At 36.4% G+C, this 16,625-nt stretch overlaps 1 protein-coding gene across 1 annotated transcript in view; it reads left to right on the forward strand.

The window, feature by feature from the left end:
- Positions 1 to 6,778: 6,778 nt before the first annotated feature.
- Positions 6,779 to 16,625, forward strand: part of LOC114456233 (phospholipid phosphatase 2-like) — a 28,518-nt gene continuing 18,671 nt past the window's right edge. The window contains exon 1 of the mRNA XM_028437867.1: positions 6,779 to 6,982. Within this exon, the coding sequence (XP_028293668.1) occupies positions 6,922 to 6,982 (61 nt within the window). The 5' untranslated portion in view covers positions 6,779 to 6,921. The remainder of the gene's footprint in view (positions 6,983 to 16,625) is intronic.

Genomic DNA, 16,625 nt, shown 5'->3' on the forward strand with positions numbered 1-16,625 from the left:
CTGGCAAAAAGAAAATAAATGTATACAGGATGTCATATCGCGGGACGCACCATAAACAAACAGAACAAAAATGGTGTGAATCACTGTCTTTATTGTCCTTTATTACTCCTCTGGCAAAGACACTCAAGAACTCAAAACACTACTTAAGTATCAGAAATATAACTTTGAACACCTTTGCAGTCTTCTACTGCAGTGGTTCCCCAACTGTCATTTTATGTTATTTTTATGAGTTTTGAAGAAGAATAGCCACAGTTCTTACTTTTTTGAATAAAGGTTACATTTTTTACCCATTTTGTCAAAATTTTGTAGCAATGAAGAGCTCTAAAAATCTTTTATTCTTCAAGGGGGAGGGGGCGCAACAGAAAAAAGTTTGAGTTCCTCTGTTCTCCGGGATTCCCAATCCCACAATGCAATGCACGAAATCTTTTTTGAAGTTCAAGTCACATGATCAACCGTCAAAAAACCCATGGTTTGGGTTGGAGTCACAGACAGCGTTTGACGTATGTTTGTGAGTAAAATAACCAGTTTCTTGGAAGAAACACTTTGGATTAATTGATCTATGTGACCTACACTGTCTTTATCTGTGCTATAAAAAATTTATTTATCGTCGCTAGCAGCTTTTTTTTTTTTTTTTTTTTAGATTTATTTATTTATTTACACATTCAAAAATATATATTTTTTAAAAATCTATCAAACATTTATAATGTAAATGTGCTGATAGAGGTTAGGAATACCACAGGGTCTGATAAAGCCACCTCACCAATTCCTACTAAAAGTTTATCATTTACATACAGTATACAAAGCAACCGATAACAACACAAAAAAATAACATTTCCAAAAATGAACAGCATCAGCAAATGTTTATTTTAAAGGAGTTCAAAGTGGATATAGATTTGTGATTATAGAAGTGACTGGCCTCTGTATTTCAAAGTCTGTTCTGCAATACGGCAGATGAAGATCTCTTGTTGAATAATTGTGAAAATCGGAAGAACATTGAAAGAAATTACAGAATACATTTGGTATCTCAGTGGGCAAATGCACATACTTGCATACGTGAATAAATAATTGGAAATGGACAAAATTGAATTTGACAAAACATGAATCTGTCGGTCGTTGCTGGAGCTCAGCGTGTATATATGAAACTATATATAGGCTGAGTTTATTATGAAAAAGGGTTTGATGTGCTTGTATCTGCACTGAGTCCCTACATTAGTAGCAGCAGCTGGCATGTGGAACTACTGCACAGTGATAAACCTGTAACCATCATTCATTTTGTGGTTATACTCTATGACCTCAGCATTGTTGCAGAGACCAGGTCATCTAAACATCCTGGCACTCAGAGCACCTCCATCTCCCACCACCACTCACAGCCCAGGGCTTCCTCTGACAGGTTTACTGTGCTTTCAATGGTTTGTGGCGTCGTCCCACTGACTCCAACATCCCCTCTCTGCATCACTGCGTCATGATATATGTACATATTAAAAGACTTTTGCTCACAATTACATTTTAGTTCATTGTTATATTTTGTATTTCTGCTGCAGTTGCATTAAACTCCTGAGATGTAAGACTTTAAGGATTGTTGAGATGCAATGAAGCTTTTATTTTCTATACGCCTTATTTTGATTTGTTTGTACATATGCCGAATGTCTGCAAAATATTACCAGTAAGCTTGACTGACATGGCATATGGAAAGAGTGAAAATAACAGAAAATATAAGACTATTAATGAAATTAATTACATGTTTTTTACTCAAAACCCAGTGCACAAAGTCATTACATTTAATTTAATTCACCATTTGTAATATAACCATTTTCCCCACTAACTTATTATTTTCCGAGCAATCCCAGGAGTTTAGAAATGGGATGGATCCTGTGCATACTTCCTGTTTATGTGAGACAAGCTGAGGAATGTAAATGCTTTCAATAATGTAAACCTTTACGCCAGTGTTTAAAGAACAGAGGGCTTCAGTGTTTGTCTGTGTGCGCATTGCTGAGGTTCTCCCTAATGGCTGCATTGAAAAAGACAATTCAGTTGGGTTGAGCCTTAAACTTAAAAAGAAAGAAAGATTTGTGAACAGGAATTTACAACTTTAAATACAGTAGAATAAAATGATGAACTGAAATGCTAATACTGGTGACACACAGCAGCGTGTTTGCTTTATATCATCAGGCCAATGTAATGTTCCCCCTGAAAGAATGTGACATTAATACATTTAAATCTGTCTGCAAGGTTATCAGAGACGCCACTTCTCTGATAGATGATCATTTTAATAATTGTTAGTCAGGTGATGTTGATTTTTAACTTTAACAAAAATCGACATGAAGATGGTATTTTGTTTTCTGTCATTTTATCAATTTATTTATTTATTTTTTATTTTTTTGTCATATAAACTGTGTTTAAACTTTATTTGGACACACCATCAGTGCCAGTATTTCACTTCAGGTTGGTGGTATGGTGTGTTTCAGATCCCCTTCTGTTGTGTTTTTAGATCCCTGTTTATTGGAAAAGGTCATATACCGTGAGTAGGTATAGTATGTAACTATTTTCCCGTCAGATTAAATCCTAGTTATTTTACCAGTTGCAATTTTTTGGTCTTTTTCCTCTTCAAAAAAAGATATGATATTTGTCCCAAACCCTGTATTGACTCATATTGTATCACGAACTCATATCGTCCCATCTCTAGTAAGTACTTTAACTTTACTCCTAATCATGACAATTCAATTTTTTTTTTTCAGAAACTGATAATTTCCTAAGCATGGATCACGTAATGGGCGACCCACGAATATTTATGAAAGTGTTTATTTGTATGATTGCCGTACAGTTGCTATTGGTGCGGTTATCGAAGTACACGTACGTAGCGTCTTAGGGTTAGCGTTAGGTTTAGGGTTGTGACCCAATATCGCAACAATTTTTAGGGTTAGATTTAGTCACATGACCTAAACTGGCCCATGACTGACCTATCACGTGACCTAAACTGGCCAAATAGGGGATAGAATGTCGGTATATTGATACAGCAATCATACGGATAGCCAACGTCAATATTTATTGTGCGTCCTACAATAATACATTTTTACTAATGACTTTTCACCAATATTGATTTCACAAGTTATCAAAATATAGATGCTCTCTGAAAAGGAGCAAGTTGTTGGAAAATAGATAAATATACAGGTAAAAGCCAGTAAATTAGAATATTTAGAAAAACTTGATTTATTTCAGTAATTGCATTCAAAAGGTGTAACTTGTACATTATATTCATTCATTGCACACAGACTGATGCATTCAAATGTTTATTTCATTTAATTTTGATGATTTGAAGTGGCAACAAATGAAAATCCAAAATTCCGTGTGTCACAAAATTAGAATATTACTTAAGGCTGATACAAAAAAGGGATTTTTAGAAATGTTGGCCAACTGAAAAGTATGAAAATGAAAAATATGAGCATGTACAATACTCAATACTTGGTTGGAGCTCCTTTTGCCTCAATTACTGCGTTAATGCGGCGTGGCATGGAGTCCATGAGTTTCTGGCACTGCTCGGGTGTTATGAGAGCCCAGGTTGCCCTGATAGTGGCCTTCAACTCTTCTGCGTTTTTGGGTCTGGCATTCTGCATCTTCCTTTTCACAATACCCCACAGATTTTCTATGGGGCTAAGGTCAGGGGAGTTGGCTGGCCAATTTAGAACAGAAATACCATGGTCCGTAAACCAGGCACGGGTAGATTTTGCGCTGTGTGCAGGCGCCAAGTCCTGTTGGAACTTGAAATCTCCATCTCCATAGAGCAGGTCAGCAGCAGGAAGCATGAAGTGCTCTAAAACTTGCTGGTATACGGCTGCGTTGACCCTGGATCTCAGGAAACAGAGTGGACCGACACCAGCAGATGACATGGCACCCCAAACCATCACTGATGGTGGAAACTTTACACTAGACTTCAGGCAACGTGGATCCTGTGCCTCTCCTGTCCTCCTCCAGACTCTGGGACCTCGATTTCCAAAGGAAATGCAAAATTTGCTTTCGTCAGAAAACATGACTTTGGACCACTCAGCAGCAGTCCAGCTCTTTTTTTCCTTAGCCCAGGTGAGACGCTTTTCGCGCTGTTTCTTGGTCAACAGTGGCTTGACACGAGGTATGCGGCAGTTGAAACCCATGTCTTTCAAGCGTCTCTTGGTGGTGGATCTTGAAGCACTGACTCCAGCAGCTGTCCACTCCTTGTGAATCTCCCCCACATTCTTGAATGGGTTTTTTTTCACAATCCTGACCAGGGCGCGGTGATCCCTATTGCTTGTAGACTTTTTCTGACCACAGTTGTTCCTTCCCTTTGCCTCTCCATTAATGTGTTTGGACACAGAGCTCTGAGAACAGCCAGCCTCTTCAGCAATAACCTTTTGTGTCTTTCCCTCCTTGTGCAATGTGTCGATGGTCGCCTTTTGGACAGCTGTCAAATCTGAAGTCTTCCCCATGTTTGTGTAGGCTTCAGAACTGGACTGAGAGAACATTTAAAGCCCTTTGCAGGTGTTTTGAGTTAATCAGCTGATTAGTTTGTGGCACCAGGTATCTTCAAAATTTAACCCTAACACAATATTCTAATTTTGTGACACACGGAATTTTGGATTTTCATTTGTTGCCACTTCAAATCATCAAAATTAAATGAAATAAACATTTGAATGCATCAGTCTGTGTGCAATGAATAAATATAATGTACAAGTTACACCTTTTGAATGCAATTACTGAAATAAATCAAGTTTTTCTAAATATTCTAATTTACTGGCTTTTACCTGTAGATAGAATGATAGATAAATCACTATCCCATAGTGATTATTATAGAGATGTATTGATTCATTTAAAATGTCAGACTACAGGAAAGTACTGGGAACTGAGAAATGATCTAGAGTAGTGAAAACCGCTGACTAATGTCACGGTGTGGTGTAGGTGTGGACCCAAATGCAGAGAGAGATGGTGGCATATTTATTCCAAACTCAAAGAACCATAACCAAGCACTCAGCTAAATAGTGGAGGAGGCCTGATTGGGAAAGGCCCACACCTGGGTGGAAACATGAGGGAGCTAATCAGTCACAAACCAAGCACACAGACATCACTGGGGGGGTGGAGCCACAAGCAGGAACACCTGAAACACAGAGACAAGAGTTAAACACAGGAGGCCAGACTCAAACAGAATGAACAAAGACAGAATAACTGAAAGCGGACCACAAGGGCTAGATGACAACAAAACTAAACAGAACCTGACAACTAATGTCCACATAATGTGAAACTATATTTCATTTTGGAAAAAGAAATCTACTAAACATTTGTTGATGTAACATATACCAGTAATGCAACAAATTCATCACCCTGAAACTGTGATATCCAACTCGCTACAGCATTAATGAGATGGTTGAGGTTGAGAAGATGCACATACTGTAACTCTGTAATGTTTGGCTGAATTTGAAAGTCAGTCTTAAATCGTTCACCATGCAAAGTCTTGTTCTGTATTTTGTTGGCCGTGGCTATCCGTACGGGTGCCTTATACCGACATTCTATCCGTACGGGTGCCTTATACCGACATTCTATCCGTACGCAGCACCCCTCATTGGCCAGTTTAGGTCACGTGACTAAGACAAAACCTAACCGTAAACCTAACCCTAAAAATTGTTGCTATATTGGGTTATAAGTTATAACCCTAACCCTAAGACGCTACGTACGTGTACTGTACTTCGGTAAACGTACCAATAGCACCGGTGGCTGTCTGTACGGCAACCGTACGAATACACTTAATGTATTTGACAGTTACGGTTACACTTAATACACTCAAAGATAGAGATTGTTTCTCTGTCACCACTAGAGGGCAGTCTTACAGAGGCCAATGTGTGGCAATGCATGGAGGCTCCTGACTGCTGCTCTATTTATATTGTAGTTTACAATGTTGTCATGCTGTTTTTATATTTTACAATTTGCATCCCCCTGGGGCTGGGGATACCCGTACCCCACTTTAGGAACCTAAGGGCTAGAGTTTATTTTTATTATATTTTATTTGATTTTATTACATTTTGTACATTCACATGTAGGGATATATATATATATATATATATATATATATATAATTATTATTATTTAAGTATTTTATTTTATTTATTTTTTACAGCAAAAGGCACTATCTATTTAGAATTTGAAATTCAGGACGCACCACCGTGTTTTAAATCAGGAGTGTGGAAGCATTTTGGCTTCCCCAAGACAAAATGAAAGAGGTGAGAAAGAAAGAACATGTGAAATCCAAAGGTCAGATGATCACAGAGAGCAAAAGGAGAAACAAGAGAGAGAAAATGAAAGCCATTGTTTGTTTATTCATATATATATATTTTAAAAAGGGCTTTGTTTTGAAGTCCAATTGTTAAGGCACAAAATACATTTGCAGTTGCACTTTTAAAAAGAAAAGCACTATTATGCAGTTTTGCATTATTTACTGTAGAGCCAGAATGTAAATGAATAGGCTTCTTCTTCACATGTACTATTTCTTCATTTATTTTATTCAGGATTTATTTGTAATTAAATTGCATTGTTTTGCATAGTTTATCAAGGGATTCTTTTGACAATGAAAGATAATTATCATTTATCTACAGTCTCATTTTGTAAAATAGATTGTGAGAGAATCGTATCGTGAACCGAGTATCGTGAATCGATTCGTATCGGGAGTTGAGTGAATCGCAACTTTAAACAATCAAAGCCAAAGGAAACCAGAGGCGGCACTGGAGGGAGGACACGCACGCACACACGCACACGCGCACACACGCACACGCGCACAGGTAGTGCTGTAGACTCGTGGAGCCGGAAGAGCAGCAGCTCCAGCTCCAGCTCCAGCTCGGTGTGTCCCTCGCGCTCAGCCCGTGCACTGTTGTCTGAGTTCCGCGTTGTGCGTCTTTATGAGGAGACATGACAGAGCAGAGGAAGAAGCTGATCCTGGTCGTAGTGGATGTTCTCTGCGTCTTAGTGGGTGAGTTTAAACTTTAAATGTCAGCTTTGTCTGAACACACGAGGGCTTGGACTAAATAATGTCTATTCTCACTATGTGTGCAAAGTGTGTGTGCGCGTCTACGTGTGGACACATGGGTCAGAATGAGATCTTCCACGTTGCTGTAAACACCATGACTACTTTTTAAAATTTATTTATTAAATGTATATTCATTATTTAAGATAAAGGGAGGAGAAAAAAACCCCTCAACAACAACAATACTTGGTGTTATGAAAAGTGGTTTTACACTCACTTATTTCAAGGCTTCACTAAAATAAATTTAATCTCAAGTGCAAGACATGGAAACGTCAAAAAATTGTAACACACATACACACACACCCGATAATAATCCTATTCTGTGGTGTTTCAGCAGTCTGTAATATTAAAGATAATGTGTCACCATTGATCTTAAACTCTTATATTAGCACATAGAATACAATGCACCTACATTTAGCCTCAGCCTATATATTTACAGCTAAAAAAAAAAGAAAAAATACTTTTTTTTTCATGTCTGTCACTTAAACCTGGACAATATATCGAGATTCAAGATATATTGATTTTTTTTTCATTTTGGCTATATAGAAAATTACAGTATCGCATCTAATTATATATTTTTATTTAATACCTATTTTGTATTAAGATACTGGTTTTAGTAGTTGCTGCTTTTGCTACTTCTCAGAATAGCATTGAAAGCACAATTAAAAGGATTTCTGAGTGCGTTCTAACCCAGACCTTCTCCTAAACAAGCAACACTACAGGACTCACTCACACGTGCTGTCCTTTGCAGGAGAAAAAAGCCTAAAGTTGCACATATTGTACAGCTATTTGTTAATAAATGTGCCTGTGTGCCATTTGGCATTGACTTTATTGAACTAAAAGTATCAAAATTTGTATTGTATATCGCCATTTTGAGTAAAATTATCGAGATATGGCTATTAGTCCGTATCGCCCAGCTCTACTGTCACTGTTTGACTTTGCAAAGTCACCTGAGTAAGTTTGACCCTGAGGCGGGCTGGTTTTGGCCAAATGTTTGCGACATTGTAGGGCAGGGATTGAGGCAATTTCAAAGTACGCAGTTGCGTCTGAATTCTGCAAGTCACTATTGGTCTGTATCTGTTCAAACAAGCTGATCAAAATCTAATCCAACAGTGAGTTTGTGTGTTTCAGAGACTCGTATTGAATCTTCCTCCAGACGCTGATGCTTGTTGGTGATCACAGAGTTGTTTGGCTGCAGATGTGCATCTGATTGATAGTCGTGTCGATTATTATAAAGGATCCCACGACTTTGTTTGTGCATTCAGTAGTTTCTGGAGTTCTGGTTTTTTTTTTTTTTTTTTTTTTGCACATTTTTGTAAAATGTCTTTAAACCTGGTGAGGTGGGAGTGAATCCATGATGGCCAAAGTCCTGCTTTGGAAAGCAGGCGTGTGTGGACAGTATGTGAGTTTTTGTGCATGTAACAACAAGGCTTGTTGCCACTCGCTCTGCTCTCATGGTTGGACACAAAGCCATGTCTTCCAGCTGTTGTTGTCACATGCTGATGACGGAGTTCATAAGCTGCAACCTGTCACTGATGATCCCCCTTTTCTTTAGTCTAATGGTCTTTCAGAAGTGAAATGTTGAAACCTCAGGACATCTGTGTTGTTGGATGAGTTCAGCCTGTTGTGGGTCCATCTGGTGTCTGACACAGAGGAATGATAAGCACTGTTCTGCTCTCACATACATAAGCATCAGTGCGACTTAGAGGACGCTATGCAATCATTTCAGTGAGGAACAGCTTCTTGGAAAACTCAAGCATGATTCCTTAGTTAATATTAATAAATATTAGATCCGATATTGATATTGGATATCAGCCATATCAGCCAGAAAATGAATATCAGATTTGATCAGACTGCATCTAAAATCATCGATATAAGCGCTGCATAGGGCTTGGAAAAAAAAATTTGTAGATAAATATTTAGCAAATTCGAGTTTTACATTTTTTTTATTTAAAAAAAAAAAAAAATTCCCATCACAGTTTTTTCATGTTCCGATGTGAGCCCGCCCCCTCTTTGTTTACATGTGTTTACCCTTTGAGTAGCTGTATGTGTGCCACAGACATGTTTAATGTTTTATTCACACTATGCTGAGATTCTAAGGGAAGAGTTTATTATTTTTTTAATTGTAATGTTATACGTTATAAAATATGTAATTATCTTATTTCTTAATCAGAAAATTGAAGCTACTGTGAAGGCGCTGTTGCACTTTTGCTTAAACCTGGGTTAAAGCTTGAAATTGTTGAATGACAGAGAATCATTTACTTTTTATTTTGGGATTGTTTTATGCATTTTAACTCTTGAGGACAATCACAGCAATAAAGTTGCACTTTTGACAATATATCTGATGTCTGCAGTAATTTTTAAGTGCATTTGAAAAAAAAAAAATCGAAAATCCAATCGAAACTCCAATTTTTCTTTAAAAAAACTCAGAGATTTTTTAAAATCGTTTAGCCCTAGCGCTTCGATAAAATTTTCTAATATTCCACACTACAAAATAAGTAATAAAAGTCTGTATGATTCGTGCTGATGTCGTATCAGAAGTGAAAAAGTTGTATCGGGACATCGTTAATAAATATAAACTAGTTTTCCTCAATCTTTCGGAAGAAAATATAGATACATTTATAGTAAGAAAATAAAATATATTATAATATAATTAAAAAAAATGTCCTGGTGAGGGAAGAAATGATCAGACCTACTTTGTCCTTGTAATGACTTTATTTCATTAAAGTTATATGATATTGTTTAAAGTTTTTTTTTTTTTTTTTTTTTACAAATGTAGAAAAAATATGTTAAATATGATAAGTTAATACAAATTCAATTTAGGTTTGATGGTTGCACTATAGAGACAGAGTGTAGGAAGAGACTTGCTGTTTAATAAGACAAACCAAGAGAAGCACTTAATGCAATAATGAAGAACATTCACATTTTATTCAGATTTAATTAGATTTAATAAAAAAAACAACCAAAGTAAAGCCTCAGAAGTTACATTTAATAGAATACATGTGTCCTGTTTGAAATAGTGTGATTCATGTTTGTCCCGATCAGATATTGGCCCGATATCAGCAAAAACAAGTATTAGATTATATCGGCCTGTGTGTAAAATCTCTATAATAAGTATATCTATTAATTATATTGGATTTATTCAGGTTTGAATAGTTTCTCTCACAATTTCTAAATGGTCAGAAAGTGTATTTTATTTCACCTGATTGACGCTGGGCCAAATGTGGCCCACGAGCCGCAGTTTGAATAGTGGTATTCTGGGCTGCATGTATGTGTCCTGTTTAGGATCACATGGTGCTACAGGTTATTACAGTGCAGAAGCCAATCTTCATTCTGTCACTATGTTGAGAGATTGACAAGAAGATTACACACAATCTAACATCTAATCTGAACATCACAACTTTGTAACTGTGGAATAAGTTAATAACTTTAAATCCTATGAATTTCTAATGCAGTAATACACATTTAATGCTTTCCAAATCAAATGATTTTACATTTAAATGATAAAAAATGTGTTATTTCTCTCCCGTAGTGAATGAAGCAACTTTTACATAAAGTGTGTGCGTGTGCGTCGTACAGCAAGAATGCGCTGAGTGTCTACAATGTAACGGATCTGTTCAGTATTTTGATTGTCCTGCTTCCTTTTCCTGTCATCCCTCTGTCACCGCTCCACATACATCACCAACACATTTATGAGCTCATGTACACAAGTGTCACCGCTGAGTCTGCTTCTGTCTTCCTGTCTAAAGGCAGGTTTTCCTCTTCATCGTCACTGACACTCGCTCGTGTGGAAATAAGAATAATAATAAATGTGATTTTATATAGTGCTTCATCATAGATACTCAAAAGAGCGCTTTACAGAGCTACGGCCTCCGACCACCACCAACACTCACTCACACACTACATTCATACTAGGCAATGTGGGTGAAATGCCTTGCCCAAGGACACAATGACAGATACCACTGGGGTGACTGCCGCCCACTGTGGCACCTGGAATTCTCAGTGGTCTCATGGAGTGTGACGATATCTCGATAAGACGAAATATTGCATTATTTTTTTGATTTTTAAATATTTTTATTTTATTTATTTATTTTTAAAAAAAAATTCTGCTTTTTTCACAAAAATGTGCGGTAGGTTTTCACAGAAATTTTGTTAAAGGAACCAATATATTGTTTACTGGAATATTACACCATAATGGTGTCACTGGTAAGAAAGATCCTATGTTTTGTTTACAGAAAACACTATTGGAGATAGTTATTCATTTACATTTGTATGTTGACACATATTTACAGAAATGTTGCACTAAAAGAGTGTCGCTGTTCATAGGACACTTTTTCAATTTATTGTCTTTCAGAGAAATAAAATAAAAATGTAATTTTTTTCAGTTAATGATTTTTTTTCTTGTTATGTCATAGATTATCGTAGATTGATTTCTGACCAATATATCGATAATCGCAGTATTGTCATATCGTGAGATAATCGTTTTGTATCGCGTATCGTGAGGTACCCAGAGGTTCCCACCCCTAGTGATCTCCCATCCAACTACTAACCAGGCCCAGACCTGCTTAGTTTCAGAGATCTAACGAGATTAGGCAATGACAGGCTGGTATGGCCACATGTTGTTTTATTTTCCCATTAAAACAGAACTTTACATTTTATGATCAGTGCCATGAGGGAATAAATAAAGTTGGATTGAATTGCTTACTTGGACATAATGCATTTCCTGACCTTCACTTTAACCTTAACCTTGACTTAAAATGGTCAAAGGTCAGTGACGCTTGTTTTCTTCAAAGGGATACGGGCAGTTAGTCAGGTCAACCACAGGGTCAACACACACACACACACACACACACATACACACACGCACACACACACGCACAACTATAAACAATTAAATCCCCAGTTTATATATACATATAAGTCTTAAACTAGGAGTATATCACAAGAACATATAAACTTGCAAGAATTTTCTCATCATTGACGAAATTTCAAAATAATTGTAATTGACCGAGCTTTATGTAATTTGACTCAGTTATGTCGGTTTTGTTCCTCAATCCCCCCACAGAGTTTTATCTGGATCGATTTGGTGCTTGCAGAGGTTTGCACTCTCTGAGGGCTCTTGTCATTTTTTTTCTTGGGGGGATGTTATTATTATTATTATTATTATTATTATTATTGTTATTATTGTTGGTATAGACAAAGCAGGACGACTGCTCAGGAGCACCAATGCAGATGGATTCAGTGAGACAAAATAAGATCAGTGTAGAGGAAGGAAGAGAATGCTAAATAAGAAACACTCATTGAAAAATAAAACAACACAACTGAGATTTTTATTATTTACCGGCTCGTGGTTATTGTTTTGATGCTCTGCAGCACGTCCTGCTGCTCTTTCGTAGACATTGACAGAATAAAATCTTAACATGCACACATTGTGACTAGGGGTGTGGGAAAAAAAAATCAATTTCACGATATGTTACGATTTTTTTGGGTGGTGATTTTAAATCCATTTTTTTTTTTTTAAATCAATTTAAAAAATAAATTAAATTAAAAAAAAAAAAATCCTGATATTTAATCAATATTGTTCTTATTGTATTTTTCACATTTTGGTGGACATGTGTTTTCTACTGCTGGAGACATTGTCATGTCTCAGCGGAGCAGCCTCTGTTGACCAGCTCCTGTTTCTACATGAAAACCTTGAAAATTGTGCCACTTCCGCACCTCCACTCCAGTAGATGGCGCCGTAGATATAATAACAATAATAATAAATAGGATGTTTTGAAGAAGCAAATAGTTTTGACTCAATTTGTCCTCTGAATGATCAATATCTACGTTTCATGTTTTTGGGGTAGAATATCGCAATATATCGTGCCAATATCGTATCGTGACCCAAGTATCGTGATGCGTATCGTATTACAACATCCTTGCCCCTAATTGTGACTGTTGAATTACTTTTAAAGTCATTGTCTTTAGACTCCATAACCATTTGCGGTACAGTAAGTACACAAATACAGGCCTTTAATGTATATCTCATACCATCAGCACAAAACTGTGGACACACACACACTAAATAAAAGAATAGATAGATGGAGGACTCTCTGTATTTTGGGTTCTCCTCAGTAAACCCTAACTACTGGTATATGTGTAATCACTTTCAGCCTAAATTTTATTTTAATGTATTTAACCATTTAAGTAGGTGCATTGCTTTTCAATCAGGGGTTTTCCTGCACAAAGTTTGCTCTTCTACGTTTTCCTAGTGAGAGCAGATGGACAGTACATTCCCAAATTGTCAAACAGGATCTCTGACCATCATCATTGTGTTGAGGAAACATTGTGTTCCTAAATATTTACATAAAGAGGATGGACATATCGGTCAGAACAAGCTGTCTACTCCGGAGTCACTGTGTTTAGCCTTGGTGTTGTTTAAAGCTGAAGAGATGAAATATTTCCAGCTGCCTCTCAGCATGATGGAGGCCAGCCGCTGGGAAACGTTTAGCCACACAGAAGTCCCTGAGGTCTCCGTTATGGCGTCTTTGTCAGTGTTTAGATCCATGATGGTCACAGAGGCTGTTAGGGATGTCCTGATACAACTTTTTCCATTTCTGATATGATACCGATATTCCAGCCTTGCGTATCGGACGATGCCGATATTCGTCCGATATCAGCATGAATCATACATACTTTTTTTTTCTCTCTTTTGTAGTGTGGAATGTTAGAAAAGTCTTGATCAAGTGATGTTACTCAAACAGTCAGCAACAGTAGGGATGAGAAAAACTGACCCATTTATTATTGACCAATTAGTTACGTCATTTTAACCTTCAACATAATATTTACAGTATTCTACAATTGAATATAATAAATAAAAAATGAATTGTATCCGATATTTGTTTTCAGGGTTAGTTAATATCAAACCGCTGTCTGATCGGGACACCCCTAGAGGCTGTGACTGTGTATGAAATGTCATACTAACATACTACTCATACTAAGTCTGGCATCAAAATGAGTGTGTAGTGCGTTCACATTAGATAGTAGATTGAGTAACATTAGGGGTGTCCTGATCTGATATCGGTCCGATATCAGCCTAAAAACGAATATCAAATATCGGATTCAAATTTCCGAATTTTTAAAAAAAAAATTTTATATTCAATTATAGAATACTGTAGATATTATATTGAAGGTTAAAATTCATGTAACCAATAGGTTAATAATAAATGGGTTAGTTTTTCTCATATCTATTGTTCAGTTGATCAAGACTTTTGTAACATTCCACACTATTAAATAAGCAATTATTATTTTTCTATTAAAGATAAAAAAAAAGTAATAAAAGTATGTATGATTCATGCTGATATCTGATCAATATTGGTATCGGCCGTTACGCCAGGCTGCAATATCGGAAATGAAAAAGTTGTATCGGGACATTCCTATGAGAAATGCGAGAGAAAGTATTCATGGTGGGCACACCAGTCATACTCAGCCGCCCCATCATGCATTGCGAGCAGAATGTGAAATCATCCTTCAAGCTAATAATCAAACATCCTTTGAAAAACAAAAGCTTTTCTTCTTGTATTCCATTAATTTTTTTTGTTTTTTAACCCTTTTGTAAATAGGGCTCTTATTTTGAAGTTTTATCAGTAACACAATGGCGGGTCTCCGAAAATCTCCGCATAGTCGGCATGAAATGTGTTTTCCACAAGTTTTATGGATCACATGAGCACATGTTGATATTCTACTTGATTAATCACATTTGCGATATTATCGCGACATCATAAAACACATTTTTCTCATCGCAAAGGCTGCAATTTTTTATTATTATTTTTTTTAATGAATTTTGTCTTGTCCTCTCTCGTACTGTCCTGTTAAGTTCAGAGAGCGTTTAAGAAATGCAGTCCACATGTTTACGTGTTTCATTAAATATGAAGTTAGTCAGATATGTTCGCCACAGATTTGTTTGCTATATTGTTGTAATCTGTGCTTTAAAATGGATATTTTATATGAATTCAAAGTTGTAATAAATCTGAGATTGTTTATTATGAAACAGATGGATTTATTGCTCGTGTTCATAGAAAAATACATGACAAGAGACCCTTGAAAAAATAATTGCATATTAAATTGCAATCGCAATATTGAGGAAAAAAATTACAATTAGATGATTTTCCAAAATCCTTCAGCCCTTATACTAACAGTAACATATTTAATTAAGTCAAAAACCAAGAATGTCATGTTTATCTTAATTTTAGGTCCAAAGTTTGTTAGAATTTGCGTCATAAATATTGTAAGAAAAAGGCCCGTTTTAAAATATATGGAATAATAAATGTCACTTAAGTTATGGAGGCCCTGGAGGAGAGAGATACTGTAATTATTACCTCCTTCAAGGATCTCATGTTTTTGCACCATATTTATTCATCAATTCAGAAAAGATTAATTCAAACACTGATGAAATATTCTGGAAATATTCGAAATGGGATAAAAAAAATAAAAAAAAGTGATTAGATTTTGGGAATGATCCGGATCAATATCTAGAATCTCACTTTAAGGTGACACTGCAAAATGTGGGACTGCTATGGGGTGATAGTTACGCACTGTCAGTGCTTTCTAGTTCATGTTGTTATTAGATTAAGTTTAAATCAGGCTCATCTAATAACAAAGAGCTTAAGTTTCTCCTCTAACTACATGTGAAACTGTGTTTAGGGGATAAAGTGTGAGAAAGGATGCCTACACACACGCACACACACATGCCATGGACACTTGTGTTTACACAGTTCTTCTGTGCCACATACTGTATATGTGAGATTTAACTTAAACGTTCTGTCGTTCCTGTGTGAGAATGAAAAGAGTGGCGTGTGAGTGTTAGCATACAGCCTGCACATGAATGCTTTGTATTGGATGTGTATTTACTGGTCCTCTGTGGTCCATGAGATTCCCCAGATTCTTTGGTGGTTTAATGCCTATTCCTGTCTTAGTGCTTCTAATACTGACACAGCTGTTGGCATGGTAACACTTTCATTACCTGTAGAGTGACACACATTCAAAGTGTATTTATGATCACGCCTGAACGCCACAAATAGCTTTAAAAAGGTAATCACAAAGAACCAAAAACACAGACTAGTGCTGTCAATAGATTAAAATAATTGTGTGATTAATCAATTATGCTCTGTGATTAACTCATCTAATTAATTTATTTTTAATCTCACCTAAAAATTGCTGAGAGACGCCAACAAAAGATTGATGTATAACAAAGTCATTTATTGTTTTTAACAGACTTGAACCATTTCTATTCCTCTGTGTGTGATACGATAGACTGCTGACTCATTCAGTTTAGACCATCAGGGAAATATTGATGTGTACATCAGTTAATTTACAAATAATAGAAAATAGAAATGAAATAAAACATCAGGTCCATATGTAGTGCTATAAGTTAGCACATCATAAACAGTAAGAACACTTATCTATCACAGTGCTGTAAATTAGCACATCAAAAATGACATACTGCTGTACTGTAATAACATCAAGCAATCACTTCTTATAGTAGTAGCCCCGCCCACATCCTCTACCACTGATAGTGGTGGACTGTCCTCTACTGTCATTTATCCAC

Source organism: Gouania willdenowi, chromosome 22 (assembly GCF_900634775.1).
Source record: "Gouania willdenowi chromosome 22, fGouWil2.1, whole genome shotgun sequence".
NCBI classification, from domain to species: Eukaryota; Metazoa; Chordata; class Actinopteri; order Blenniiformes; family Gobiesocidae; genus Gouania; species Gouania willdenowi.